At 46.4% G+C, this 27,974-nt stretch overlaps 1 protein-coding gene across 5 annotated transcripts in view; it reads left to right on the top strand.

The window, feature by feature from the left end:
* Positions 1–27,974, top strand: part of TSHZ2 (teashirt zinc finger homeobox 2) — a 410,600-nt gene that overhangs the window by 355,379 nt on the left and 27,247 nt on the right. For 2 of the 5 annotated variants that reach the window (XM_032461399.1, XM_032461392.1), the window contains exon 3: positions 4,352–5,933. The exons of the other annotated variants lie outside the window; for them this stretch is intronic. In XM_032461399.1, coding sequence (XP_032317290.1) covers positions 4,352–4,425 — 74 coding nt within the window. In that variant the 3' untranslated portion in view covers positions 4,426–5,933. Of the gene's footprint in view, positions 1–4,351; positions 5,934–27,974 lie in introns of those variants that run through there. 5 annotated transcript variants of the gene reach the window in all.

A 27,974-nucleotide genomic window follows, 5' to 3' on the forward strand; every position in this document is an offset into this window, starting at 1 on the left:
GGGCGAGGTCTGCCTGCCTGGGTGACCCTTCACTGTGTGATGAGGAGACACTGTGGAGTGCTGGGCGCAGGCTGGCCACACACTGTCGAGCCCCTGATTCATGACAGGTGCCACGCAGTCTCTTTCTACCTTTGTCATCGATTTAAGGCTATTTCACGTCTGTGAACTTTCAGGCTCAGTGGCTGCAGCTAAGCTTCTGAAACCAAGTGCTTGTTGATTCCTCTGCTGTTTCCACATAGACGTGGCATCACTTGAAGTCGTGATGCGTGACTCGTGCCGAAACTTTGTACCACGGTCCTCACCCGGGGACATTACAGTACCTCAGTTGATCCTCACCACAGCCCTGTGAGGAAAAAAAATACGATTTTTAGTCCCATTGTGCAGATAGGAAAACTGAGACCCATGAGGTGAAGTTATTCACCCAAAGTCACAAAGCAAGTAAACAGTAGGAGCTGGGATCTTGAAGCAAGCACCGGCTTGATTCCTGGGTTCACTGTTTTAGAATCGTGCTCCGTGCTGCCTCTCCCTCAGCTGCTGCCCGGAGAGGAGCAGGCTGCCCCGGCCTCCGTGAGACTCTCAGCCAGGCACGGTGAAGAGAGGCGCTCCACGTGCACCAAGGGGTGTATTTCAGTCCCTCCCCAGTATTTGCAGAAGAACTCTCAAACCTCCCCTAGGGAACTCCAGCATGGAGTGGAGCAGAATCGAGCAGGAAGGATGCTTTCCTGGTCTCTGTCATCTACTTCAACTGTCACCTGCATACAGACTTGACTCCAGAATTCACTTCCCAGCCATTTCCCAGTCTTGATTTGCTAAAGAAAAATCTCTCATTTTGAAGCTAACATGTACTGAGCACCTGTCACATGCCAGGCACCATGCTGAGACCATTTCATACATTCAAACATTTAATTCTTGAAACTCCTATTCCCATTTTACCAACAAGACTACTGAGGCATCTACGAATTAAGTAACCAGCCCAAGAACAGGCAGCTGGTGGATGGGGCATCAGGATATAGACCTACATCAGTCACGTGATGTGAGCACAGTTACTTCCATGTGCCTGAGGCTGTCCTCAGTTTGGGAAGGCAGCAGCAAACAGGACAGATCCAGTGCCTGCCCTCAGAGAGCCTACATTCTAGAGGGAAGAGATAGGCTATGGATAAATATACATCTGCCACAATCTAGAGATCATTCCTATGAAAAAAATCAAGGCAGAAGGAGGAACTAGAAAGTAAAAGATGTGGAAGGCATTGCTGGTTTAGACTGAGTGATCAGAGAAGGCACCCAGAGGATATCTGAACTGGCATTTGAGCTGAGACCTGATGAACGAGGGATGCAGGAAAAACACATTTCAGAGAGTGTTGGGGTTGTCGCGTGCAAAGGCCCTGGGGCAGGAATGAGTTAGGGTTATGAAGGAAACATCAAGAAGGCCCTTCTGCCCTGAGTGGAATAGTGGAAGTGAGTGAGTCAGAAGGGTGAATCATGCAGGGTCCTGTCAAACTAAACAGACTCTGTCTTGGTCTTCTCCAAGGCACTGTTCATCTCCAAAGCTGCGAAATATCAAATCCATTCCTAATATCCGCTTTGCCTGAGGGTCCTCCCCTCTGCCAGTTCCCTGAATCTCTCTTTCCTTTATGTTTAGATTATTACCAAATGCAGATGCTCTGGAATCCATTCTCTTTTTAAGTAATTTGGATTAAACTGGGCTAAATGTCTACTGAGAGATGAGGAACAGAGAGGAACTCTCTGAGAAGCATGTACACGAGGCACAGATGTCCGCGCGGACAGAGACGCCAGCCTGGGTGTACATGCGGTGAGAATATCACGTAAAAGGAGTATCAGTGCGGCTGCTCTCACGAAAACATTTCCGTCTCCGAGAGCTGTCGAATTAGAAGATGCACTGGGACTTTTCATACCGAGGCACGTCAATAGCGAAGTTGCTGCACCAGCTTCTCGTTTCGGCTTAAGTCAGATATTTCCAGCCGAAGGTCTGAGGTCCTGAGGTTCCATGTGGCATCCTACCCGCTCTTAGAGCAGTAACTTCAGTCTAGTTTGGCTATTTCCTTCTGCTGAATAGATGCATTCTTTCCACGTTTGATTGCTAACTACGGCCATGAGCCCCCAAATCATAATTACATAAAATAAACAGGTCATAGGATGCATCTTGGAGGAAAAGGTGGTCTTTTAATAATCAAAATCTTTATTCATTTCATCTCATCTTTATGCTAAGATGCTGAGAGAAAAGGATTTTCAAAACATGACCTGGTCTTTGAGCTCAGGAAAGAAAAAAGAAACACACACACACACACACTCTCTCTCTCTCTCTCTCTCTCCTATTTAATCAGGCCCTGACTCCGTGTCTACTCAATTACAAATTTAAGCTAAACCACCCCAGTATCTTAAGGATGGCCTTTTTTTCCCCTTCCTTTTTGTAAAAAAAAAAAAAAAAGACTGGAATTTCATTGTATTGAACATAAACGGGGGAAAGTACATTGTAGAATAAAACTTGAAATGCTTTTATGGAATTTTCATCATAAGGCTGCCTATAATGGAGTTGACCTCACATTCACCTAAGATTCCTCTGGCTCCGAGTTCAGATTTCATGCCAATTAACACGTTAATGACATATATCATTTAAAGAGCCCATCATAACTTTTATCACATCATGTTACATCTATTTCCTTGTAATTAAATCAGAATTACAGGGTGTAATTACTTTTCTTTTCCTGAATACCCATGCCTTTTCAGACATTTAAATTCAAGTTCAAGTACTAAAAGACACTTGGAAGTAACAACCTAATAAAAATATTATCAGTTAATGAAAGTGTGGGGTTTCTCCTACTATCTGGTTTCTTTTTGACAAATTCCTTTCTCCCCCTGTGCTTTGGAGGACGTGTAATGATTGGTCGTATCCAGTCAAATGCTTCATAAGTTCTTTAAATCCTCAGGGCCCTAGTCTTCATTAATATGCAATGTTCTCACACATAAATATAATTACATACAATTATTAGCGGAAAAGGATCAGATAAGGCTTATTGAAGAAATATCCTATAATTACCCAAGTCCAAGACTTCCCTTTACATGGTAATTCAACCAAGGGTTGGCGTCTGCAATCGTTCCACCTGCAAAACAGCTACTGACTTTGATTTCACTTTGGGAAGCTAATAACTCATGGCAGGACCAGAAAAGGGATAAAACACTCAACTACAATAATTCTACAAAGACTGTGGACCCAGAGGTGATTATCTGGCCACTCCTGGTCTTCCAAACCCTCCCAGACATTGAATTGAAACCTTAAAGTTACATCATACTTCATTTTTAAAATCTCATTGTAACTTCAAGGAATAGCTAAGAATGTGCATGTAGTTTACAGGCATGTGATCTACAAGGATCTGTAAGAATGATGTGAGCAGAACTACCAGGTACTGACATGTATTCTTTGGGGAACTGGACACTGAAAGTTGAATGAAAGAGGGACTCCTTTGCTGTCAGGAAGTTCTGCGTCCATAGATCAATCCAATCATTCACTGAAGTACTCATTGAGCATCCATGGTGGGCTACGGACCATTCTAGGCATTGGCCATGAGTAAGATGGTCAAGGTCACTGCCACCAAGGTGCCAACATCCCAGGGAAGGAGAACAGACCATGAAGTAGCAAACAACAGAATGAGTAAGAGAACTGCAGCTAGTGGTGAGAGCCAAAAGGAAAAGACAACAGAACAAGGTGATGTGATAAAAAGTGATGATCATTGGGGCAGGTTATTTCAGACGGGACGGTCACTGAAGGCATCTCTGAGGTGCCTGACCTTTGTTTGAGCTGTGGCTTGAATGATATGAAGGAGGCAGTCAAGGGAGGCTTAGGGGGGACAGAACCACCATGTGTCTGGGTCCTAATGGGAAGGGAGTATGATGTCTTGAAAGAACACGGGACTGGGGGTGGCTAGCACAGAGTGAGCAAAGAATACGCGTGTAAAAACAGAATCGTTCCGGTAAGCTCTGTGGGCCGTGAGAAGTCGTACAGATTTGGTTCTAAGAGGGACAGGAAGCAATGAGAGGATTTTAAGCCAGGAAGTGACGTTATCCAAGTTACATTTTGAAAAGGAGAGTCTGTTATGGAGCCAGGATCTGAAGAGAGTAGAGGAGGAAGCAGGGGGACATTTAGGAGACCACTGGGGCCTCTGGGTGAGCGACCGCACCAGTTTGAATTAAGGAGGTGCCAGGACAAAGGAACAGCCCGCGATCTGGCAGATGGACAAGCAGGAGCTACTCCGCAGACTTGTGGTGGCTTGTAGGAACCCCGGCATCTCCTGACCATTTGCTGAACAAATGTATTGTTCTGTCTACTCTGTACCAGGCATTGTCCCAAGCCCTGGAGATGCAGAAGAGAATGAAATGGACAACATCCCTGCCCTCTTGCCTGGACCCTAAATAAGGGAGAAAAACCATCCAACACAAAACTGAATAATTATATAACAGTATGGCAGATGATGATCAGTGTCAAAGAAAATGAAGCAGGGCACAGGGATTGGGGAGGATGAAGAAAGAGGGAGAGGTCACAACGCTGTAAACTGGCTATACTTCAATAAAAATATTTTTTTTAAATAATGAGGGAGGGGCAGCTACTTAAGATTCTGTGTCCAGGGGAGACCCATGGAGGGTGTGATATCTGCTCAGACTTGAATGGAGTGCCATCAAGATGCGAATCAGATGTCAGCTGTGACCCCACGTCTCCCTCATCCCAATGTGTCACCTCGATTTCCGCTCGATACCAGCCCCAAGCAGAACACGGCTCCATGTCAGATTCCCTCAGAAGAACCCTCCCTCACCAAAGCACCAACGAATGAGTAACAAAGACGGCTGCGACTTTTCACAAGGGGACCTGAAAGTGGGGTTACCAGCACACCCCCCCCCCCCCCCCAGCAACGCCTAGTCGGCCACCTTGATTTAACGGATCTCCGCAATGCAAGGTGCCCGCAGCCTCCTGGGGAAAAAGAGGCGCCGGCGTTCAGCTGCGCCCGGACCCTTCCTCTGCCTCCCCGTTGCCGGTGCCGGGAATGCGTGTCCCTCCGCAGAAGTGCCATCCCCCTCGGGTCTCCAAGCTCCGAGCCTGTGCTTTTTAAGGGAGAGTTCTGCTTGTCCACCCCGAGATCTACCGCTTTCAGCCCAGAGCTCAGCGCCCAGCAGATACTCAAACCACACCAGGGGAGAGAAGAAACCAAGGAATGTACAAAAGACAGCATCTTGGTGCGGTTCACAAGCCGGTCTCCAATATCATTAATGCTTATGATAAGATAAAGCCATTACTTACTAGCAAAATGAATAATTAACCATTTTTCAAAACCTAGTGGGATGGACAACAAGGAAGAGTGCTCTGAGTGATACGTCTAAATGACTTCTTGAAATACAGAGCCCACAGCCCCCTCTCCACAATACTTCCATCGATTGCCAAATGAGTTGAGGCCATTTCCTGACAATTTAGGGGAAAAGGGCCAAACCGTTAGGCTCCCATTCTGTCTTCAGCAGTTTGCAATTAGGAGCTGGCCTTGTTTAAAGCTCGAACTGTTATTATCTTTAATATCGAGATAGGACACGTTGATCCAAATGGAATCTGACTGTCTGATACAATCTAAAGGTAAGCCGCTCCAGAGTGCATCCCTCACCCTGTGCAACATCCAGGCCGGCTGATGTCTGTTTCAGCCGAGCAGTGGGCCATTCTCATGATGACACGATGGGGAACTGATGTTGCATGAACTTTTCTGCTGTTTCTCCTTTTCCAACTGACAGCTTTGCCCGGCACCCTCGGCCTGCCTGTTATCTCACAGAGATGGTCCCTGATTCCCTCTATTCCGATTAGCTTGGGCAATGATTGGGATAATTTAGGACTCGCACCGTGTGATCAGTTGTATGGTTACAACAAATAAAACATTTTAATATGAGCAGTCACTGCGTGTTTACTGTATCATATTGCGAAGAGCTGAGCAGATGCCAGACGCTGTAACACAAGGGGGGATGTGAACTCCAGAATGATGACACTAATAAGGAAATTACAAAAGGCCCAACAAATGGCATTTGGGTTAAATCAATAATGCTCTGTTTGGTTTTTTTCATTCTAATATTTCTTCGAAAAAAAAATTATCTTTCTGAACAGTTGGTGATTCCTATTCTTGTCCGTCTTCCTGAACATAATTAAAAACATGTTGTGGCGTCTACTTAAGACATCAACTTTCCCAAGGCTGTCTTGTCCACTGCGTTTTAAACAAAGACACTTGTTTTGGCATTGTGCACTTAATTAATCATTGGAGGCTTTATTGCTATACCAAAAAAAAAAGTGTTTGTTTAATGGCTCATCACAAGTCCAGTTTCTGCAGAACTTAATCAAATACAGAACCAACTTTCCCATCAGCTTAAATACCAAGAAAAAAATATAATGCAGGCCTTGCTTTTAGGATGGTATTTGATAAGAAATATTGGCACAGGACACCCTACTAATATAGATTGCCTAGGAATTATTTCACGGAGATGAGATGGACCCTTTGCTTCTGGAGTTGAGAATAGAAGTTCTTTATTTATTATCCTGGGCTGGTGGCTTCCAGTCTGTGCTCCAGGCAGATGGTTAAAATGGATTCTCTTTTTTTTTTTTTTTCTTTTTTTTGGGGGGGGGGTTCTTATTGGAGTCAATTATATGTAACACAAAAAGGACCCTTTTCACCGTTTTTGAGGGTCAAGTTCTGCAGCACTTAATACATTAACATTGTTCCACAACCATCACCACCACCTGGCTCCAGAAAAGAACGAACTCTTTAGCTCCTGGTGTCTTGGTCAGCTCGGGCTATTGTGACAGAACACCACAGACCTGGTGGCGTCCAAACAACAAGGGTTTCCTTCCCCTGGCCCAGGAGGCTGGCGGTCAGAGGTCGGGGCGCCAGCGTGGGCGGGTTCCCGGAGAGCGCTCTTCCCAGTCACAGGCGGCTGTTTTCTCGTTGGATCCTCGTAGCAGAAAGGGAGCTCCGGCGGATCTCTTTATTTTTTTTTTTTATTTTATTGTAGTATAGCCAGTTTACAATGTTGTGTCAGTTTCTGGGGAACAGCATAATAGTTCAGTCATACATATATCCATTTTCATAGTCTTTTTTATTACAGCTACTACAAGATATTGAATGGTTCCCTATGCTATACAGTAGAAACTTGTTGTTTATCTGTTTTATATGTATTAGTTAGTATCTGCAAATCTTGAACTCCTAATTTATCCCTTCCCACCCCCTCCCCCTGACCATAACCATAAGTTTGTTTTCTATGTCTTTCAGTCTGTTTCTGTTTTGTAAATAAGTTCATTTGTCTTTTTTTTAGATTCCACATATAAGTGATATCGTATGGTACTTGTCTTTCTCTTTCTGGCTTACTTCACTTAGAATGACAATCTCCAGGTCCATCGATGTTGCTGCAAATGGCATTATTTTGTTATTTTTATGGCTGAGTAGTATTCCATTGTGTAAATATACCACAACTTCTTTATCCAGTCATCTGTTGATGGACATTAAGGTTGTTTCCATGTCTTGGCTATTGTAAATAATGCTGCTGTGAACATTGGGGTGCATGTATCTTTTCAAATTAAATTTCCCCCTGGATATATGCCCAGGAGTGGGATTGCTGGATCATATGGTTAAGTCTATTTTTAGTTTTTTGAGGAATCTCCATACTGTTTTCATAATGGCTGCACCAAACTGCATTCCCACCAGCAGTGTAGGAGGGTTCCCTTTCCTCCACACCCTCTCCAGCATTTATTATTTGTGGACTTTTTAATGATGGCCATTCTGACTGGTGTGAGGTGATACCTCATTATAGTTTTGATTTGCATTTCTCTGATAATTAGCAATATTGAGCATTTTTTCATGTGCCTACTGGCCATTTGTATGTCTTCAGTGGAGAATTGGCGGATCTTTTTAATAAGAGCCCTAATCCCATTCATGACCCAGTCACCTCCCAAAGGCCTCACCCCTAATACCATCACACTGGGGATTAGGATTTCAACATACGGATTTTGGGGGGGACATTCAGTCCATGACTGCTGGGTTTTCATGGGTTCTTTGGACAGTTCCCTCTGAGCCCTCTCTCTCTCATTCTCTGATCCAGGCAGATGCCTCCCTCTTCCAAGTGGTGGACTGTGGCTCTCCCTTCCAGTCCTAGGGCCCCCCACCAGCTAAGGGACTGTCCCGTCAAACACAACTCAGCACCACCCCCACCGGCTCTCTCCCCTGCGTGGCCCACAGCAAACATCACCCATCCCTTCCCTGGACAACTGCTCAGGGTCAGGCTGGTCCAAGCAAGCAGCTTCCTCCTGGAACACCTGAGCCGTTAGACATCCTCTGTTCTGGGCGAGCCTCAGACCCAGCCACCCCACGCCCTAGTTTCCTGGGTGGGAGTCAAGCACCAGAGCTCTTTGTCTCCCCAGGCAGCCAAGACGTCTTGTTACCCACACTCCCTCCCCATTCGATTTAGTGTTTGTCTCATATCAGGTTCCCCAAGAAGTCGCCACTGAGACCAGGGTTCCTAATCCCGGGAAGCACCAGGAAAGGGTGAGAAGGGAAGGCACTTTGTCATGCAAGTTGTCATGTGGGACATGGGCACTTGGCCCCACAGAGAATTTGGGGAGCCAGTGCGGAGCACAGGCCTGAGTTCCTCCAGCCAAGGGGAGAAGCAGGGGGAGTTACAAACAGCTCCTGTCAATCACTGGTTGAAGCCCATGAGGTGTGCACACCTGCAACCACTCTGAAGTCACATGCCCCTAGGAGCCAGGCAGGAATGAGCCAAGAGCGGCAGCATGGAAGACTACAGGGAATGGTGGGGAGTGTGGCAGACAGCAGAGCACTTGCCCAGTCCCGACGGGGTAGCAGCTGGTCATTTCCATGTAGAAATTTGGACCCAAAGTTGTCAGTTGCCCAATCTCTCAGTTTTTTTCATAAGAAGCTATTATGTGAAAGTTTCGGATTTTTAATTTGTTGGCAACAACTCCAGACTTTTCAAATACCCTGTGCAGTTCCCCCAAAAAACCCAAAATGTATCTTTCAGGCTAGATCCAGCTCTCCAGCCAACAGTTTGAGGCCTCTGGTATCAAGCATTTAACACTTAAGGGGCCTTTCTCTTTCCCTATCATCTGCTACTTCAGCTCCATTGTTACAAAGCCAGAGCATTCTGTGTTAATTGCATAGGTAGGCTTGGCCACCTAGAGGCACTGGAGGAATGTGATGACCTCAGCTGCTCTGCCCCACGCCGAAGGTTCTGTTCATCCAAACGAGCCACTGGTTCGCTGTGTGTCTGCGCATGCGTAGCCCTGCCCACCCCCTCTGCTTACCCCATCAGCTAACTAATGTGACCCAATGGTCCTAAGGGGCTCAGGTGTCCTGCCGGGACTAAGCATGGTGTGAGTAATGATGTGTGTGCCTGCGGGGTTGCTAGGCAGCTAGCGAAGGTGGCTTCTCCACTGGGGCAACACAAAAGAGAGGTTCGTGGGATAGGCTCGTTCGGCCAGAGGCTGATGAAATCAAGACGGCTGAGTCACCCGAGATGAACTCAGGTGACTTCTGTTCTGTCTGAAGGAGAGACACACTCGTTGTTCAGACAGGAGTCCCTCCGTTTGTCCCCCTGCCTTAATACAGAAACTGACATTTCAAAGATGGGACCACACACTGTGGATGGGAGCGGAAATGGTCTTACTACTTCAGGGAGGAACGTAGCAACAGCTGACAACATTTTAAGTATTTATTCTCTTTGCCTGCAAGTTTATGGCTGGAAATGTATCTTTTGCATCTATCCGGGCACGTACATGAAGGTGTGAGGGTGCGGGTATTGTCTCCACTGCCATAGACTCTGGTTCCAGACCCAGTGGTTTGAATCTCAGCTCTGCCACTCACACTCACACGTCGTGTGATCTCCAGCAAGTCGCTTCACTTCCCTGTGCCTCAATCTCCTCCTCTGAAAAGTGGGGCTATTAAAATACCTATTTCATATGTTAGGTGGGAGATTAAATGAGTTAATCCAGGTACAGCACTACTTAAATGAGGGGTATTTTCCCCCCATTGGAATTGCACAGGCATTTTTCAGTTTTCCATACCAGGAGATCAACAGAGCCTTTCAAAAGAATGACGTAAACCTTTATGTGCTGATGGAGAACAATCGCAAGGTTTATTCTTTAATGGAAATACCAAACGTCTATGGTATTCACCTTTGTGTTAAAAAGAGCATAGAAATTTTACCCAACAAAGAATTTGCTATTAGCCACTGAGCTTAGTCCTGGTTTTTCTTTTTAGGTAAGATTTTTATTTAAAATCTTATTTAAATAAGAATTTGTGTGTGTGTGTGTGTGTGTGTACACACTTATGTTTATCTGTTGAGAGAATATTTCTGGACTGATCAGAAAGGAGCACCAGGGTTGGATGTGGCACTTTTTAATTTTATGGCGTTTGAAATTTTTTACCAAGTTCTTGCAGTATTTTTCTAATCCAAGAAAAAAATCTTACTTAAAAGGCAAATCCAGGATGAAGCTCAGTGGCCAGTAGAGTGGACTTTAAAACCAGGGCTCGTGAACTCAGATGTCCACTCTCTCCCTCTGCCCGGCCTCGCTGGGAAAGCTACCGTCCCCCTGAAATCACCCCCCTCACCAGGGGGCAGGTCTGGGGGTGGCCCCGACTCCGCCCCTTTCCCCTCGGGGACCTGACACTAGAACCGTCCCCTCTACGTGCCTCTTTCTTTTTTTTTTTCAATGATCAAGAACAGCTTCACAGGGATTTTTAGAGGACTGATTGAGGGAAGTTTCGCGAGGCGCCGAGGACAGGGCCTGTCACACATAAACAGGGGTTATTATTATATATGGTGGCTGATTTCCAACTACCAGCTTCACAAAGGTGGCAGCGAATCAAGATGTTCACTATTGTCATTTATGCAAATTAAGAAGACGACACCTAGAGAAGAAAATCTCTTTCCTGTCTCTCTCTCTCTCTCTCTCTTTTGGCTTTAATGGACCCCATTACCAAAAGCCCTTAAGGCTTCTGTTGATAACTAACACAATAAACACATTAAAATCAGCAAAATGCCAGGTTGGCTATTGTCTAAGATTCATCTTTTTAGTCCAATGCACAGCTTGGGAAATGCCTGTTGGTAGGGGAAATAAAATACGCAGTGATGAAATGATCTATATTGTTGACTTGGAGAAGCAGGCACTGAGGCTTCTATGGGTGCACCTGCAGCCGCGGCTCAAGCCCCTTCCTTCCACGTTTTCCGCTCCTTCCTCTGCTCTCAATCCATTCCCATCCCCCCGTTCCACCCCCCAACACACACACACAACCTGCTCCACACAGGCCTCCTGAATACCGCCACCTTTATGACCCTAAAACTGTTTTCTGTAATATACCTGTCTATCCCTGCCTCTACAATTCCCCCCAAATCTGTTTAGTATCTGAACCCCAGGATGCAAACAATAAGCAAAGGTACAGCATAGGGCAACAACAGGACACATGACAGATGTGTGTGTGTGTTAGACGTGCGTGCGTGTCCACACACACGCAGGCACCATGGTCGTAGGAGACACAAATGAAAGTCTATTTAAGAGAAGTGAGGCAGTATTAAATCGACAATTATTTGCACTTTTTATATTGACATTTGAAATAGAAGCTAAATAATGCCTGTGTGTGCAGGTATGTGTTAGGGGGTGGGGGGATACATCATGATTCCAACCACCACCACAGGACAGTGGAGCCAGGGAAGGGTTTAAGCAGGGCGGGATGTGCAATGCAGAGTGGGTTGCCCTCGTGCCGTGAGAAAGGCAGATGGCGGGGATGGAGTGGAGGCAGGAGGCCATCTGAGTGCATCACTGTCATCACAATCACGGTAGGTCGCTCAGGGCTCAGAGCGAGAGGAGAGAGCAAAGGCTCCGGGTGGCCCCACCCCTGTGCCCAGCTGGTGCTTTGGATGCTTGTGGGGAGACTCAGTGGTCATCAGGGTGACGCTGGCCGGAAGCAGACCCTTCAAACATGGGAAGAATGCTCGCTTCATTGCCAGCGCAGGGGGACTGGACCTAATAACGATGCCCAGAGAATCTGCTCATCAGGCCTCACTGCTTCATACAGTAGGTGGATTTTGTTCACTTGTAAATGGAGAGCCCAGTCTTTGCTTTTTATCTCTGTGGCATCAACATCTCGAACAGGGCTCAGCACCCCAGGTCTGGGGAGCAGACCTTGCCCACCACCTGTTTGTGTAGATGAAGCTTTAGGGACCGGCCACACCCATCGTTACCGTATTGCCTGAGCTGCCTTAGCCCCACCATGGCAAGGTGGAGGACTTGCTACAGAGCCCCTTGTGAACTGTGAAATATTTACTCTCTGGCTCTTTAAGAAAAAGCTCACCGGCCCCTGACCTAGCATCATGCAGAGAGCATATAATTATCTATTCAACGTATAAATGTGTATATAATAGTAATAATGGGGCTTCCATTGATTTCTTTTTGGCTAACACACTCCTTGAACTCTATCCCCAAATGTGAAACTCTTTTTTTTCTGAGTCACTCTCATCCCCCTCATTGGTCCAGTCCTTTGGGGGAAATCCCTCTGCATCCAGAGCTGGATGCAGGGAGGACCCTTGAGGCAGCACACCGAAACATCTCGAGATGATGTTTTCTCAGCCTTGGCCCCCTGCACACGCTGGGGAGGGCAGTCCTCACATGGGGGCTGTCCTACTGAGGACCGGGCGGCGAGCCGCATCCCTGGCCTCCACCCTCTAGATGGCAGTAGCGTCCCCCTCCTCCCGGGAAGGGACCTTCAAAACGCTCCCTAGGAGGCAAGCATCTCCCCCCAGCAGAGAATCATGGCTCTAGAGAGAGAGGTTGTAGATAAGACGTAAGTACCAGGTCCACTTGCAAACATCCCTGACCATATTCCCCATGTTAAAAAAATGCTTGACAGGAGATTACACAGCCCCCTCCGTGCTGCAGCCTAATGGCACAACCAAGCCTTAGACGGGACATTTCTGACGTCTTGCCTAAGTCCTGTATGCAGCATTCGCCCTGCTTTTTTCTTACTCTGTCATTAATATAGATAATTAATACATATTACTGCATATAATAATATATCATCTTATTATAAAAATGGAAAGCAGAACCGGTGCATATACGCTCCATATTAACCCCCTTTCCATGACAGTCTCTTAACAGAGAGAGCTGGGAAATATGTAATGTGATGAGTCAGCCACTCGGCAGATCCTGCTGAGTGAGTGGCCCCTCTGCCCGGCACGGCTTAGATGCGGAAGGAGAACAAGGGACCAGAATGACCAGGGTGCTGATCTCACGGAGACGCGTTTTAGTGAGAAGAACAGATAGCACGTAAATAATCAAAGTAACATCGGTCATTGCTCAGCGTCTGAAGCCGTAAGATTGAGTCACATGTCAATTCCATCTCAATAAAGCCGGAGGGGAAAAGAGTGCCTGGGTGGGCCCTTAGCTAAGATGGTAAGGAAAGGCCTTGCTGTGGAGAAGGTGTTTAAACAGAGGCCCACGTAACACTAAGGGGCAGAAGTGCCTGGTTCTGATGTGTTGCCAGCTCCATGTTTGTGTCCTGAACCGGGTGCGATGAGGCCTCCCTTGTGATGTTCCCGCATGTCCCCTGTCTTCTGATGTGAGGGAAGGGGCCTCAAAGTGGCCCTGGAGTCTCCGAGCAGCTTCATGAAACAGCTCCCTCGATTAGCCGGACTCTGCCTGATGGTCTCATACGGATTTCCTCAACGACTAGAGTCAGTGCCAAAAGTAGGGGAGCCCCGGGCCCTCAAGGAGATTAACCCGAACCTGAGGCCTCCTCCCCATCCCTCCCACGCCAGCCCGGTCCCCAAAGGCGCCAACAGTAAGACAGGCACCCAGAAGGGAGTGGGCGAGGCTGGGATGGCTCAGAGGATGGCAGAGTGGGGGCAACCTCCGACCACCTCCTCTAGACCAGAAGCTAAAGTTTTGGGGTGACCCTCCTCTCTCCTGCAGCACCTCCAGTCAGCTCCTTTCTCCCAAAGGATGAGCCACCTTGTACAATAAACCAGAGCCCATGGGTGAGTAATAGCTTGAGAAGAATTCAGACATGCTGGGAAGTTGTAGCTTGTTGTCGGAGCCAGGAGGAAAAATCAATTGTCAAGAGATTTTGGCAGCTTTATGGACCAGGCTGTTTTGTTCCGCTTGGGACCCAGCCTCCTAAGATACACAGCTGGATAAAGGGCGGGCTCTGGGGTCCTGCAGATGTGAGTGCAAACCTGGGCTGCCCTTACTAACTGCCAGACGCTGAGGAGACCACCTAAACTCTGTGGCCCGCCCTTTCTTCCTCTGCAGAATGGAAATTATGCTTTGGAGCATTGCTATGACAGTGAGCGATGAGTGCGGGTTGTTAATAATAATAATACATCCACCACGCACTGAGCTTTTACTGTGTAGGCACTGGGTTAAATTCTTTTGTCATAAATACTTCATCTTCCAGGCAGCACTAAGTGAAGGACCCATTTTACGGGTGGGAAGAGTGAGGCTGAGAGTTGTTAAACAGCGTGCCCACGTTGACCCACTTTGCAAGGAGCAAAGCTAGTGTTTGAAGCTAGCCTCTGCTGTGGGCAATCCGTAAAAAAGACTGTCGTGTGTCATGGTTCTAATCGCAGGGAGAACAGGTGTGCGTGGATGGACAGAAATCTGCCCTCACTTCCCACAAACGTGGGCACCGTGAGTGGGCTGTGGGGCCTGGAGGAGCATCCACCCTGAGTGGGAGCAGTGGTGCCCTGTTGAGTGCACGCTGTCCTGGCACCCGATGACGCCACATTGCCAGTTTCCTGAGGCGCCCAGCTGAGCCCGAGGGTGGGTGGGCTGGTGCAGGGACCACCTGTGCACTTTATCTCTGTGCCTCTTCCCCGAGTGTGAAGCAGGGATTCATAAATTCGTCCATCCATTTAGTCAGCTAGCATTTACTTATTGAGTGCCCACCCAGGGCCCGGCCCCAGCCTGTGAGAAGTGCCTGAGATGGACGCAAATCCTGCCCGCAAAGAGCCCGCACTCTGGAGGGGAGGAGGGTCCAGGGAGTAGAACAGGTCACGTGATTGGGACCACGCAAAGCATCGAGTGTCCGTGTTGGCGGGAAGGGAGGAGGGGAGTGTTGGGCACAGAAAGATGCTCCGTAGGAAACGGGGGTCAGAGGAGGTGGGAAAGGTGAGACAGAGCTGTGCAGAGAGCTGCTCCAGGCAGAGGGAAACAGAGTGGCCCAGACATGAGCCGGCCCAGGAGAGAAACGTTTCTCCCATTACCTTCCTCAGATCACCATTCCCACAAGATGCTCACTGGAAAACGTTCCTGGAGCCCAGTAAGTTTTGTAAGGCATCTGCCATTTTGGGAGTTTGTTTTACCCATTAGCATAAAGAAAGACAGACTGTGAGAGGTCCTGAGCGGGAGGCTTGTTCAGCAGTCATCTCTTCCCATGACACCTGTTGGCATCTCACAGAGCTACGTCTCCATGGAAACCAACTGCGGAAACTCTGGTTTAAACTAAGGGCCCTTTCTCTACAAGGGCTCCCACCTTCTGGACTCTCTGCCCCACACTGGCTCATTCAACAAACGCCCGTTGAGGGCCTCTTCACTGAGGGTCAGGCGCTGAGCCAGACCCAGCTGAGGACAGAGCAGGGACAAGACCTCGTGACTCCACTTAAAAAGTCACGTCCACGACGCAAGCAAACGTAGGCCGAGGATGAGCCAACTGTGAGGATCCTGGCACTTCCCTGCGAATTCGGTGACCCAGCTTTCCAGCGGGCACTTTTGGGGACTGAATGGAACAGACCTGCTCTAAATCCCTCCTCTCCTCTCCAGTGATACGTCAGCCCCAGACTCACAAATGTCCGGAGGGCACAAAAGTGATCCTGACCGAATCCGGATGCTTTTAAAGGGGAGAAGCCATGGTCGTTTAGGGATGAGACCAAAGGGAAAGTGCCCAGCATTGGTACCTTCTCAACACCTTCTCAAGAAGAAGAGTATTGCAAACTTCAGGACCACGCCCTGCAGATCTAATTTCAACCTACACCCACGCAGCACACCCCAGCCCTAAGCAGCTCTGAGAATGAACCGACTTCCCCCACCATGTACACGCCTGCCAGACAGGCCTCAAAGATCTAGAGTCCAAAGGACAGGAAGCAGTGCTGGGGGGAGGGGAAGAGCAAAATCTGATTTGTTGATTTATGAAATGTGCTCATTCTAATCCTCCCTGAATATACTCATGTTTAGTTCAAACTATTAAGCCTCCTTCACTTTACAGTCAGGACTTCAGGAGCAACATGACCCAGGATTAAAAGCATAGAATGCAAGTAATAATGCCTACGCTTATTAGAGGTAATCTGAGTCCCTGCTTTTGGTCAGCTCCTCTGTAGGGCCTTTCCTATTTAACTCCTTGCTGTGTTCTTAGCCCCATTTTGCAGATGAGAAAACAGAGGCTTAAGAGGAGCAGTAGTTTATCCAAGGTCACACACAGCCAATTAGACACCAACACTTTGTGTTGCCTCCTTATGAAAAGTGTATTTGGACGTTGGTGTGCTGAACTTTCAACCCCAGTGACTTCCTGCGGGGCCACCTTTAGGAAAATCTGCCAGTATCACCGTGTCTGAAGGTGCTCGGAACTCCCGCCCATCACCAGGGTCCCCCCACTTCATCCTTGCTGCAGTGGTGAAGGGTCCATTGGTTCGCCCTCACTTTGACCAGTAAGGCAACTGACCCCACAAGGGGAGACTGCACATCTCTCCCCTTAACACAAACTGCCTGTCCTCAGACCCCCGGGCAGCAGAAGGAGCAGGTGACAACGGTTCAAGCTCCGAGGTCTCGTACCAGGTGAGCGAGGCGCTCGTTTGGGTGAGAGGAAGCCTGTCCTGCTCCAGGAAACTAAAACTGTATATCCGAAAAAGCCAAGGCATCTTCCCTGGCGATCATCTATTGAAAGTGTGCACACCACAGAATATTAGTCCATGAGAAAGAAGGAAACTCTGCTGTTTGCAGCAACATGGGTGAACCTGGGGGACGTTCTGCTGAATGAAGTTAGCCAGATGGAGAAAGCCAAGTACTGCATGATCTCACGGATGTGCGGAACCTAAAAAAAAAACTCGAACTCACAGAAGCAGAGAGTAGAACGGTGGTTACCAGGAGCTGAGGGATGGGGGACAAGCTTTTAGTTATAAAATGAGTATGTTCAGGGGATCTAATGCGCAGCATGGGGACTATAGTCAACAATACTGTATTGCATACTTGCAATTCGCTAAAAGAATTGATTTTAAGTATCCTCACCCCCACACACACACATACACATACACACACACATAAGGTAACTATGTGAGGTGATGGATGTGTTTATTAACCTGCTTGTGGTCATCATTTCACAGTGAATACATATATCAAATCATCACGTTGCACACATTAAATAGATTGTTTTATTTGTCAATTATACCTCAGTGAAACAGTTGGGAAGAAAGAATTTCCATGACTGGGGAAACTGAGGCACAGCCAAGATCTAGCAAACTTCCCATGATGATATAAAACAGGGGTCAGCAAATGTTTTCTGTAAAGAGCCAGACGGTAAATACTTTGGATTTTGCAGGTCATACAACCTCTGTTGGGTTTTGCAGTCGGCAACACCGCCGTGGAGGATGTGTATTGATGGGCGTGGCCGTGCCCCAGTAAAACTTCATTTATGAACACTGAAATTTGAATTTCATGTCATTTTCAAATCAAAAGACATTCTTCTTTTCATTTTTTCTCAACCATTTAAAAATGGAAAAGCCATTCTTGGCTCCTGAGCCACAAGAGAAGAGGCAGCAGCTGGGTCTGGCCCACCCCAACACCCCTACATGGAACATGACAAAAGGGGAACACCCCAACAGCTCCAAACCCCCCATAAATTCCCACTTTCCTGTCCTTAAGGTGAAGGAACCCACCCTGGACATTTGAAGCTTGGTTTGGTTAGCACTTTAGGAATTAATCTTGCCAATACCTGAATTTCTGGAATATTCTGTCTTTATAGGATTGATTAAACATTGTAGGGCAAACCTGGAATAACTTAGTGCTGGCTTTTCCTTTCCGTGCTATGATTCCATGAAACAGGGGTTTCCAGGAGAAAGTAATCAATGAATTGGATTTCTTTATGACCTCCTGCTTAAAAAATAAAAGAAAGAAGAAGAAAGAAAAAACTCTCAGGTTCTAAACTTTATAAAATACAAAGCTCTCAAGTCCCGTGTAAAAAGGGGATGTGGAAAATGTGCTTCCAACCTACGTGTCTCTGAGCAGAGACGAGCATCCCGCTGAGCGGGGAAGTGCTTGGCTCAGAACTTCTCGGTACTTATAAATTCTTCACCAACACCAGATTAAGTTTCTAAAAGGGATTTTTCAACTTCTTTTTTTTTTTAAGTTACCGTGATCACAATTTTCAGATTTCCAACTACTTACAAAACTTTTTTTTTTTCCCTCTCCTCCTCTCACAGAGAAGGTCAATCACTTTTTAGATATAAGAGAATTTGAGAACAGATTAATGACAAAGACAAATGATGATTTTTATTTTAGCGGAAGTTTCGGTGCGTTTTCTGCCCAGCCCGGGTACCGATAATAAAGTACACTTGACATATAACTGCGTAAGTTCTTTTCTTTCAAGTCCAACGATGGATCAAAAGAGCGAATTCTCTCTTTAAAAAGAAATGTCCTGGAAGGAAAAATAAAAGGAAGGTTGGGGGGGAACTTCACCCGTCCCTTTTGTCTTTTTCTCTTTTCTTTGTGGCCCAGAGACCGAGCATTGAGTGACTTCTTCAGAAAAGAGATCAGTGAAATTGTCAGTTGATTACTTCTCCTTGATTAGCATTTATAAGAGCCCTGTGATACAGTATTTGCATTCCTATTTAGCTGTGATTTTTGTGGGGCACCAATGATTAAACTTGTCACGGGGCTTGATTGACGGGGTCAGATCTTCACTTTCTACTCTTTTGAAATTAAAAACAAATGTGTCAGCTCCCTTCATGGGCCGGAGCGCCGTGAAGCTCGTCTGCCTTGTCATTGCAGATAGGTCAGGAATGTTTTAATTTTAGGGATGGATTCTGCTTGTCAAGTAGAGTGTGATGGCGTGTGGTTCTGGAGATGAGATGTGAAGGGTGTAAAACAAAGAAGGGGAAGAACAAAGACAAAGACACTCACATTATTAGACAGATTTAATTAGTCTGAATGGATATTATGCCAGATGAAGCAGTGAGCTGTGAAATTAACCCTTGATTACAGATCGGCGGATCGCACTCATAAAGAGACTCCAACCTTTGTGAGGAGATGCGAGGTGTGATTTCCGTCTCCCCTACCCCGCCTTCCCCGGGTTGCACGCCAGATCCCCTCCCCACACCCTCCCCCATCAACTCACACGCCAGAATCTGCAGGGAAGTTCGTCTTCTGCGTGGGCAGGCAGGCGCACCTGGGGGAGCAGTCCCGTCTGGCTTTGCTCTCTTCAGCTTTGCAGAAGGCAACAAGCCAGCAGTGGTTGGATATGAAGCTAAGGGGCTCACCATGATGCCATTTTCCAAATCCAAAATAGAGACCACGAATAGCTGGGTTTGGATGGGAGCTGTTTACTTGAGCATCTGCACTGAGTAGCTCCAGCAACTGTGGCGGAAAGTCACCTGCTGGGAGTGTCCTTAATACGGTCTTCCACAGCATGTCCCTCTGCGTCCATGGTCTTCTCCACTGAATCCCAGCTACACTGTGACTGGCAAGAATTCCAGGCATATTAAGAGAGAGACAGGAGACCTAGACACCTGACCCAACACTGGTGTCCAATTAAGCAAAAATCCCACATACCAGGAACCTCGAGAAAGAGGGGACAGTTGTGAATGACAATCCACATCAGAAGGTATGAGAGTCTGAGAGGATGTGGCCTTCCAGAAATCCTTTCATTCCTACAGATCATCAAGAGGATGTGAACTTTGCTGAGAAAGGCCTTGTATGAGATGCACCAGCTGACACCTCTGCCTCTAAGTGACTGGGTCTAGATTATTCCCCAGCACCAGTGCCAGGAGTGGGAAAGCTCCGGGGGCATCAGACAGAGGAGCAGTGTCTGTTAGGCTGGCCCGGAGTCATGTGGAAGGCCAGCAAACTAGGAGGAAGTGGAGTTATAGGATCTGCTTTGGGGTCCTTCTCCAAACTCAGCCTTCTCGTTGGTTGATGGTGGGCAGAGTTCCTTCCCTGGAAACCTCTCACAACTGTGCTGAGGATGAAGTCTAAACAGCGCATCTAAAGTGCTCCGTGTGCAGAAGGCATGGTACTGATTCTAATCCATTTTCTGGCTCTGTTTCCAGTCTTTCTCATCACAGCTTCTCACCTTCATGTATAAGTGGCTCCAGTTTAAGAAACTCCTGGTTGAGAAACTCCCTGAACAAACAGTCTTCAACTGTAGTCTTGGGACTCTGGACAGATTGCAGCCAATGGCACATAATTCATCCCCAACTACTGTTGAAGGCTGAGGGTGGCCAATGAACTTGCTGGTATCACACTGGAGTTTTCTGAATGTTAGAGACAGAAGGGAAATTGTAACCGTTATTTGCTGTGCTTATGGGAGTCACGTGTGCGTGAACAACACGGTTCCTAAGTCCGGGTGGGGAAAATGTACAGAATCACTGCTCTACCCGGAAATGTGAGGCCCCTTTATGAGCACGTGCTCTGGGTAACCAGCCTGTGGGAGTCACACTGCTCCAGGCAGGTGGTTGTATCTCACAGTCCTTCGGTTTATGGTCTCTGGAAAGTCAGACTATTTCTACGGGTAAACACAGCTACTTTGCAATGAGGAGGGTTTTCTTTCCAGAGATGATGTGTTGCTTCTGAAGAAATTCCTTTCTTAGCTTTAAGTAATAGGAGAAATAACTACTGTCTCCAGTGTGACTTCTCTGAGTTTCAGAGGAGGAAAGGACTTTAAGAAATGGCTGATCAGGGGATCCCCAGCATTCAGTACCCTTGTCCTTGAACATACACTCAGTGATTTAGATGGCACTTGGATAATCTTTTTTTGGGGGGGATGGTTATATATTTGTTTCAAAGCATATTCAAATGTGTGTGTGTGTGTGTGTGTGTGTGTGAGAGAGAGAGGATTTCTCAGCTTCAGCATTATGGACTTTGTGGTCTGGTTAATCCTTTGTTGTGGGGGCTGTTCTGTGCATTGTAGGATATCTTGCAGTGTCCTTGGCCTCTACCTACTAGACATTATCCCAAATGTCTCCAGACATTTCCAAGTGTTCTCTGGGGGGTCAAAATCACCCCCAGTTGAGAAGCACTGATCTATGTCTATATAATTCCATGGATACTATTGCCTGGGATGAGGCTAAAAATTAAAAAAAAAAAGTGACTCAAATTAAAGAAAAAGAGTAGGTTAAAACAAATAGTAGAGAGAATTTAGGTGATTGTGATGTGGCAGAGATCAAGAAGCTTGTATGTGACAAAAGAAGTTTAGGAAACACTGGTTTAGCATTAAATCCACATTTTACAGATGAGGATAACTGACAACCAGAACATGAAATGGATTTGACCAAAATCACCCAGCTATTTGTCCCTGTGCTATTCTCACCAGAACATTGCAAGAAGAGCACTGAACACGGTGCAGAGCACACAGCAATGGTGACACCCCCTGACACACACGGAGCACCTGCTATGTGACAGCTCTCGGCAGGTAGTAACTCATTTAGCCTTTACAACAACCTGGTGAGGTAGGAGTTGTTATCATTCTCATTTACAGAAAGAGATAAGGGAACTTGTGAAACAAAGATGGTAAGCCCTCTGGGGGAGCTGTGGGCAGGAGAATGTGATTTCTCATGTGTGCTTTCATGCCATAGTTTAAAAGATTTCTCTCAATGCCTACTATATGCCAAGTAATATGCTCCATCTGACCCGGAATAAATACTTCATTCATGCCAGCTATTATTACTAGCTATGATTCCCCTGGTTCTGTGTGCTGTTAGTGCAATAGTAGCAGAGGCCTCCAGTCTCCATTTCTGCAGATTATTCATGCCAAACTGGAGAATTTCTCTTTTCAGTTGGACTTCCAGAAGTTTGGGTGGTGGTTTTTTTTTTTTTTCCTGTCAAAGAAAAGCAGGAAGCTCAAAAGTCACGAATGCTTGTGGGGAGGGTCTAGCTCAGTGGTAGAGCTCATGCTTAGCATGCATGAGGTCATGGGTTTGATCCTCAGTACCTCCATTAAATAAATAATAATAAATAAACCTAATTACCTGCCCCCCAAACAAAACAAAACAAAAAAGTTAAGAATGCTTTAGGCTGCAAATAAAGACAACTTTACTTAGAGTGATTTAAATAAGTCAAGATTTCCTTTTTCCACTGTCATGGCATTCGGAAGTAGAAAACTAGGCATTGGATGGATGGGTTAACGATGTTAGAAGGTGTCTCAGTCAGTCTCTTCATTGTTGCCTCCCCATCGCAGGATGGCTGCTGTCCCTAGACAGGATGTCCATGTTCAAGGTGAGAAAGAAGTGAAATAATTCTACCAGTCACCTTTGTCCCCCTCTTCTCTGGGGCAAATCTTTCCCAGAAGCCCAGCAGAATGCCATGAAGCTTCCTCAGCCAGAGCTGTGTCATTTTTTGTCATCCCTAGAAGCAAGATCCTATGACATGAGTATTTAGCTGGGCACAGTGCCACAGGAAACAAAGCCAGGATATTACCAGCAGGAAGAAGAGGGAATTGGATATTGACTAGACAACCAACAGGATCTGTTGCTCTCCCGGTCCTTGTCTCCTTTTCTCCCCTGCCCCAGCTTATCCAGCAACCAACAGTTGGCTGGAGATCTGCTTTCTATTCTTAATTAACATTAATTAATCACCAAATGTGGACAAAGGAAATACTGTTAACCAAAAATGTCCAGAGTGCAATGGGCTATATAAACAGTACTAGGTGTTGTCATCAATACCACCGTCACCACCATCACCACCACCACCACCATCACCACCACCATGATCACCACCACCACCACCATGATCACCACCATCACCATGATCACCACCATCACCACCGTCACCACCACCATCACCACCACCACCGCCACAACGACCAATACACTGTCTCACATAATTGTCACAATGACCCCAGGGGTCTTATCGTCATTCACATATAACAGAAGAGGGAACAGTAAGTTTGCAAAAGGGAAAGTGGTTCATTTAAGCTCACTGAGTTTAGAAGTGGCAGATCTGGGCTGAAACCCAAGCCTGAGGACCCCCAAAGCCCACCATCCTCACCTTCAAGGTGCTAACAATACAACAGGGGAGTCAAGATGAGCTATCATGGAAAACGACACTACAGGACAAAATATAGTAAGTGCTGAGACATGTGGTCCTGGAAATAGGTTTTGGAAGAATAACAAGGAAGATGGGTTTCATGAGGGCCAGATGTAGTCCAGAAAGACACTTGAGTTGTCCCTTAAGGGATATGTGACTTGTTTCCATGTGTAGTGGTTATTAAGGTCAATGCTGGACTCCCAGCTACCACATAGAGACACAAACAGAACTCAGGAAATCTGGACAGCCATGAAGCAAGCAGAAACCATTATACTCAGAATAGATCTGTTTGGAGTTTGTGGGCATTTTTTAGGTTTCTTTGGGTCCGCTGCCAGTCCTGGGACCATCTGCTGGGCACCAAGAGCCTCAGCTGTTGGCCGTGATTTAGCCAAGCTGAGAGCGGGCAGATCTGGAAATACAGCTGCCGAGTTTCTGCCGGGGACCATCTCTGCTTCTTGAGTGTGTTCACTCGGACTGGTCTGCCTCAACCCAACCCATCACGCCTCCAAGCTGAGAAAGAGGACTGTGTGCTTTCTTCTCACACAGTATTTCTCAATGCCCCTGAATACAAAAGAAAGAAAACAGAACCCAAAAAGTCCAGGATACGTGATATTCCCAAACCACAAAAAAAGGCAGGAAGCTTTCTGATTCAGAAATCCGGACCTTTCTTAAGGGTTTTCCCTGTTGGTTTGGAGACCACAACGGCCCTTTAAAACCTTAGATAAGGGACAATTTTAATTCAATGCAGCTCAGTAGGATCGACAATTTCTGAGTCCTTACTGTGTGCCAGGCTCTGCTGGAGATTCTAGTGCACGACGCTGGTGGTCTTGATAAGACCAAGAGGGAACCTTAGGGCAGAGGAAGCAATAAAGTCGTCCCTGACTGAGGACAAAGAGGAGATATACAGCATGCTACGATGGCCATTTTCCTTGCTTTTGTTCCAGAGTGATGAGCATGTGATGCAGAAAGAACTTTAAACAAAAGTGAAAAACTGATGCATATGAGACGATAAAATAAGGGAAAGAATTATAGCAACGGGGCAAAGAGCATTTATTTATTGGAGAATCAGATTTTCCTAAGATCTAAGCTCAGCTCCTCTACCTGTCAACTGTACAACTCTGAATGAGTCACTTTACCTCTCTGAGACTCAGTTTCCTCCTCTGTAAAATGGGCACGAGAATAGTATCCACCCCCACAGGGCTGCTGTGAAAATGTATTGAGATCATGCAAGAGAAGCACTTCGCACAGTACCTGGCACACAGTAGCTCTCCTCTAATTTTCATTTTCAGGGATAACAGTCATGATAACGTACTGGCATCATCACTGAGCTCAGGGCAATGCCTGGAATACAGGAAGCACTCAGGTACGGTTTGCTCTGGTGGTTTCTGTTGTTGCTGCTGTTAGAGTATTTAACACTGGTGTCTGGCAAAACATAACCACCCAGCAAGCACAGCCATGGTCCTCCTGGAGCCCTGATGAGTTAAGCGGAAAACTCTCCTGGTGGGAGATTCTCTGGGAGGTTGAGCCTATGGAATCCTTACCCGAGATTAACCATGGAAGGTACTGCGCTTCATTTCTTTCACCTTCAAGAAAGTTCTCTAGCCGCCCTGACCCTTCCAAAGTCACCATAAGGTTAAAATTTACAAAACTGAAGCCAGAAGCTTCCAGACAATGCTGGATAGGACACATGCCAGCCAGTGGTGTACCTACGCCTCTAGGCTTGAGGCCATGTAAGACTTAACGAGATCAAAGCTGCAAAGGGTCTGACCCCACGTTTTATTTCAATTGGGTTTTCCCTCCTTCATGTATTGTGACCCAGAAACTCTGAGATCCTGCTGCAAGCCCCCGACTTCCCCTGGAATTCCACCATCCCGCCTCCTTTCTCCGCCTCGCCTCCTCCCTCGGGAAGACTTGCTTTCTCTGAAAGCCCTGCTGAAACACCACCTCCTCCAGAAAGCCCCCCAGGAACTCCTTTCTTTTCCCCTCCTGGCCTCTGGGCATCCTCAGAATGTTTCTGTGTGACCTGTGTCAATCTGCATCTTGGTTTATAGCCATGTATGTGTTAGTCAGGATTATGGATTGCACATGACAGAAAATCCACCCAAACCAGTTTAAGCACAGAGGGGACTTATCAGCTCCTGTGACGGTCGAAGGTGTAACAGTGCCTCAGTGGTGTCTTTGGAAATCGGGCCGCCTCAGCCTCTCAGATCTCCTTTCCTCTGCAGAATCACAATTCTCTGGCGCGTTCTCCACCACGTGGTGGCTCAGAAACCCCCGGAAGAGTCAAACTGAGCCTCCCCAGAGAAAAGAGTTCCAGCAAAAGTCTTTCATTGGACTGACTTGGGTCATGTGTCCCTGCCTGGACCAATCACTGTGGCCAGGAGACTAGAACACAGGGATTGGCCAGACTGGAGTCACATGACAAGCCAGGTATAAAACACCTGTGGGCCCATCCTTTGATACCTCATGGCACCTAGACTTTTGTTCCCCATAAAGTAGGTGCTCAATAAAATTATCGCATGAATGATTAAAAAAAGGCAAGGATGAAACTAAAGTACTTGCCTATTGGATTTCCATGTTTCCTCTTCCCACACGGTTATACTGGCCAAGCAGAGGTCACACATCCATCTGAGTATTTCTCCAACCATCTCTTTTAGGGAACATCTTAGTAAGCCAGACATCACAGACCTTCCAACTGGAGTCAGAAATGATGTAGGAGATCCTAATATTTAATAATCCAAAATGCCTAACTCCCTATTTTTAAAAATGTCTTTAACCTAATAAGAGAGAATTCACCATGACCCAGTCCTTGACCCATCTGTTTGAATCTTTTCTTTCTAGCCATTTCTGGTCATGCAAAGGGGGCAGGATTTCTGGCATCCTTTATGCCTCTTTGTTATTAAAAGCAGGATCAGTTAATAAATAATTACGATGCTCAGTTTCTAGGGAACAAGGAGATAAGGGCAGGAACACTGGAGTCTCACAAATTACATGCCAGAGTATAGATTTTCACCCAGAGTGGAGAACAGCCTAGCATTCCTTTTCTTTCCTAGGGCATAAATTGTTCTAATTACACGTGCAGGATCCTCTATCCCCAAAGATATGAGTTGGAAGCACTGTGTCTGTCCTTTTAATTCCAAGAAGCATTTGCAGATTCGTGTTCCCAACCCCCCTTGTTTTCAAACTGAATTGTTTCAGTGGTAGCTTGGTGTGTCAGCTTGTAAGTCTATAAAACAGTTTTATACCAGCTGGAGATTCAACATGCTACATGAATACATAACAGTGCCTAACCAAGAAGGTTTGTAATTCAGTAATTAGCTGTAATTAATGAACACAAAGTGAAGACTCATTTACAGTTTAAATTATCACATTAGCTCCTGTCACCCTCTATGTACACAAAACAGCAGGAATTCAATTATTTTTATTCTTCAAAGCTAATTTAAAATTTAAGGGATGCCATTACATGAAATAATAGGTAGGAAATGTAATCGAAATCACTGGGAACAGTTGGCCGTCCTTAGAATAAAAAAAAAAAATGTGATCGCTGACGATTTGGAAATGTTTTTTCATCTGTGAACAGATGAAGGATTGAAATCTCTGCTCTTTTCAGTATATTTAATTTAAAAGAGGAAGTGAGTTTGGTGGTTGCTGAATCTTTGTGCAGAGAGAATCACTGTGCATAATTGTAGAAGCAGCTGATAACTGATAATGCTGTTGGTAGTAACAAGATGACAGCCTGGGAGACTCTCGTTCCATTATCCTTAATGGGGGCTGAGTCTCCTGCAACAGCATAGGGTTCCTGGAATTGTCACCCATTTTTGATGCATGATTTCAGCTCAGAAGACCTTACGTCATTGTCACATTGCTGTCGTCCTCAATTCTTTGTACGTATATATGATAAATATTCTTTAATTCATTCATCGAACATTGACCCAGCACCTCCTCTGTCTCAAGCCCTGTTCTCAGTGCCAGGACCACAGCAGTGGGCAAGACAGAACACATTTCTGATCCCACGGAGCCAACATTCTGGTGGAAAGAGACAGACAATAGCCAGGGGTTCTCGAGCTTGGTTGTTAATAAAATCACAGGGGAAGCTTTAAAATATTTCAATATCTGGGTCCCAATCCCAACGAACTGAACTGAACTCTCTGGGAGTCAGGTGTGGGCATCAGCGTTTTTAACAATTTCCAGGTGAGTCTGATGTGCACCAGGGTTGAGAACCGCTGTGGTCAGCTAACGAATACAACTAATAAACGAGCATCCTTCGGTGATGCCTGCTGTGATGAAAGTGACGCAAAGGCGTGTGGAAGATGACTGGAGGCTGCTCTCGAGGGAATGTTCAGGGAAGACGTCTCCGGGCTGTGACCTGGGAGGAGACCCGAATGGTAAAAAGGAGGCAGCCCTGGGAAGATCTGGGAGGTGTTTAGAACCCAGGCTGCAGCCAAACTTTTTTTCTTCTTCTTCTCTTTTATTTACTTTTATTTACTTCTCTTTATTTACTTATCCACTGGCATTTTTAACCCTTTAAAAATACTAAAGCTTCCTTAGCTCAAGGGTTGCACAAAAACCAGCTGCAAGCCGAACCTGGCCCACTCAAACGATGTTCTAGGGGAAAAATTTTTTTTAAAGACCCACAAGTGCAAAGGCCCTG

This window comes from Camelus ferus, chromosome 19 (assembly GCF_009834535.1).
Source record: "Camelus ferus isolate YT-003-E chromosome 19, BCGSAC_Cfer_1.0, whole genome shotgun sequence".
Classification (NCBI taxonomy): Eukaryota; Metazoa; Chordata; class Mammalia; order Artiodactyla; family Camelidae; genus Camelus; species Camelus ferus.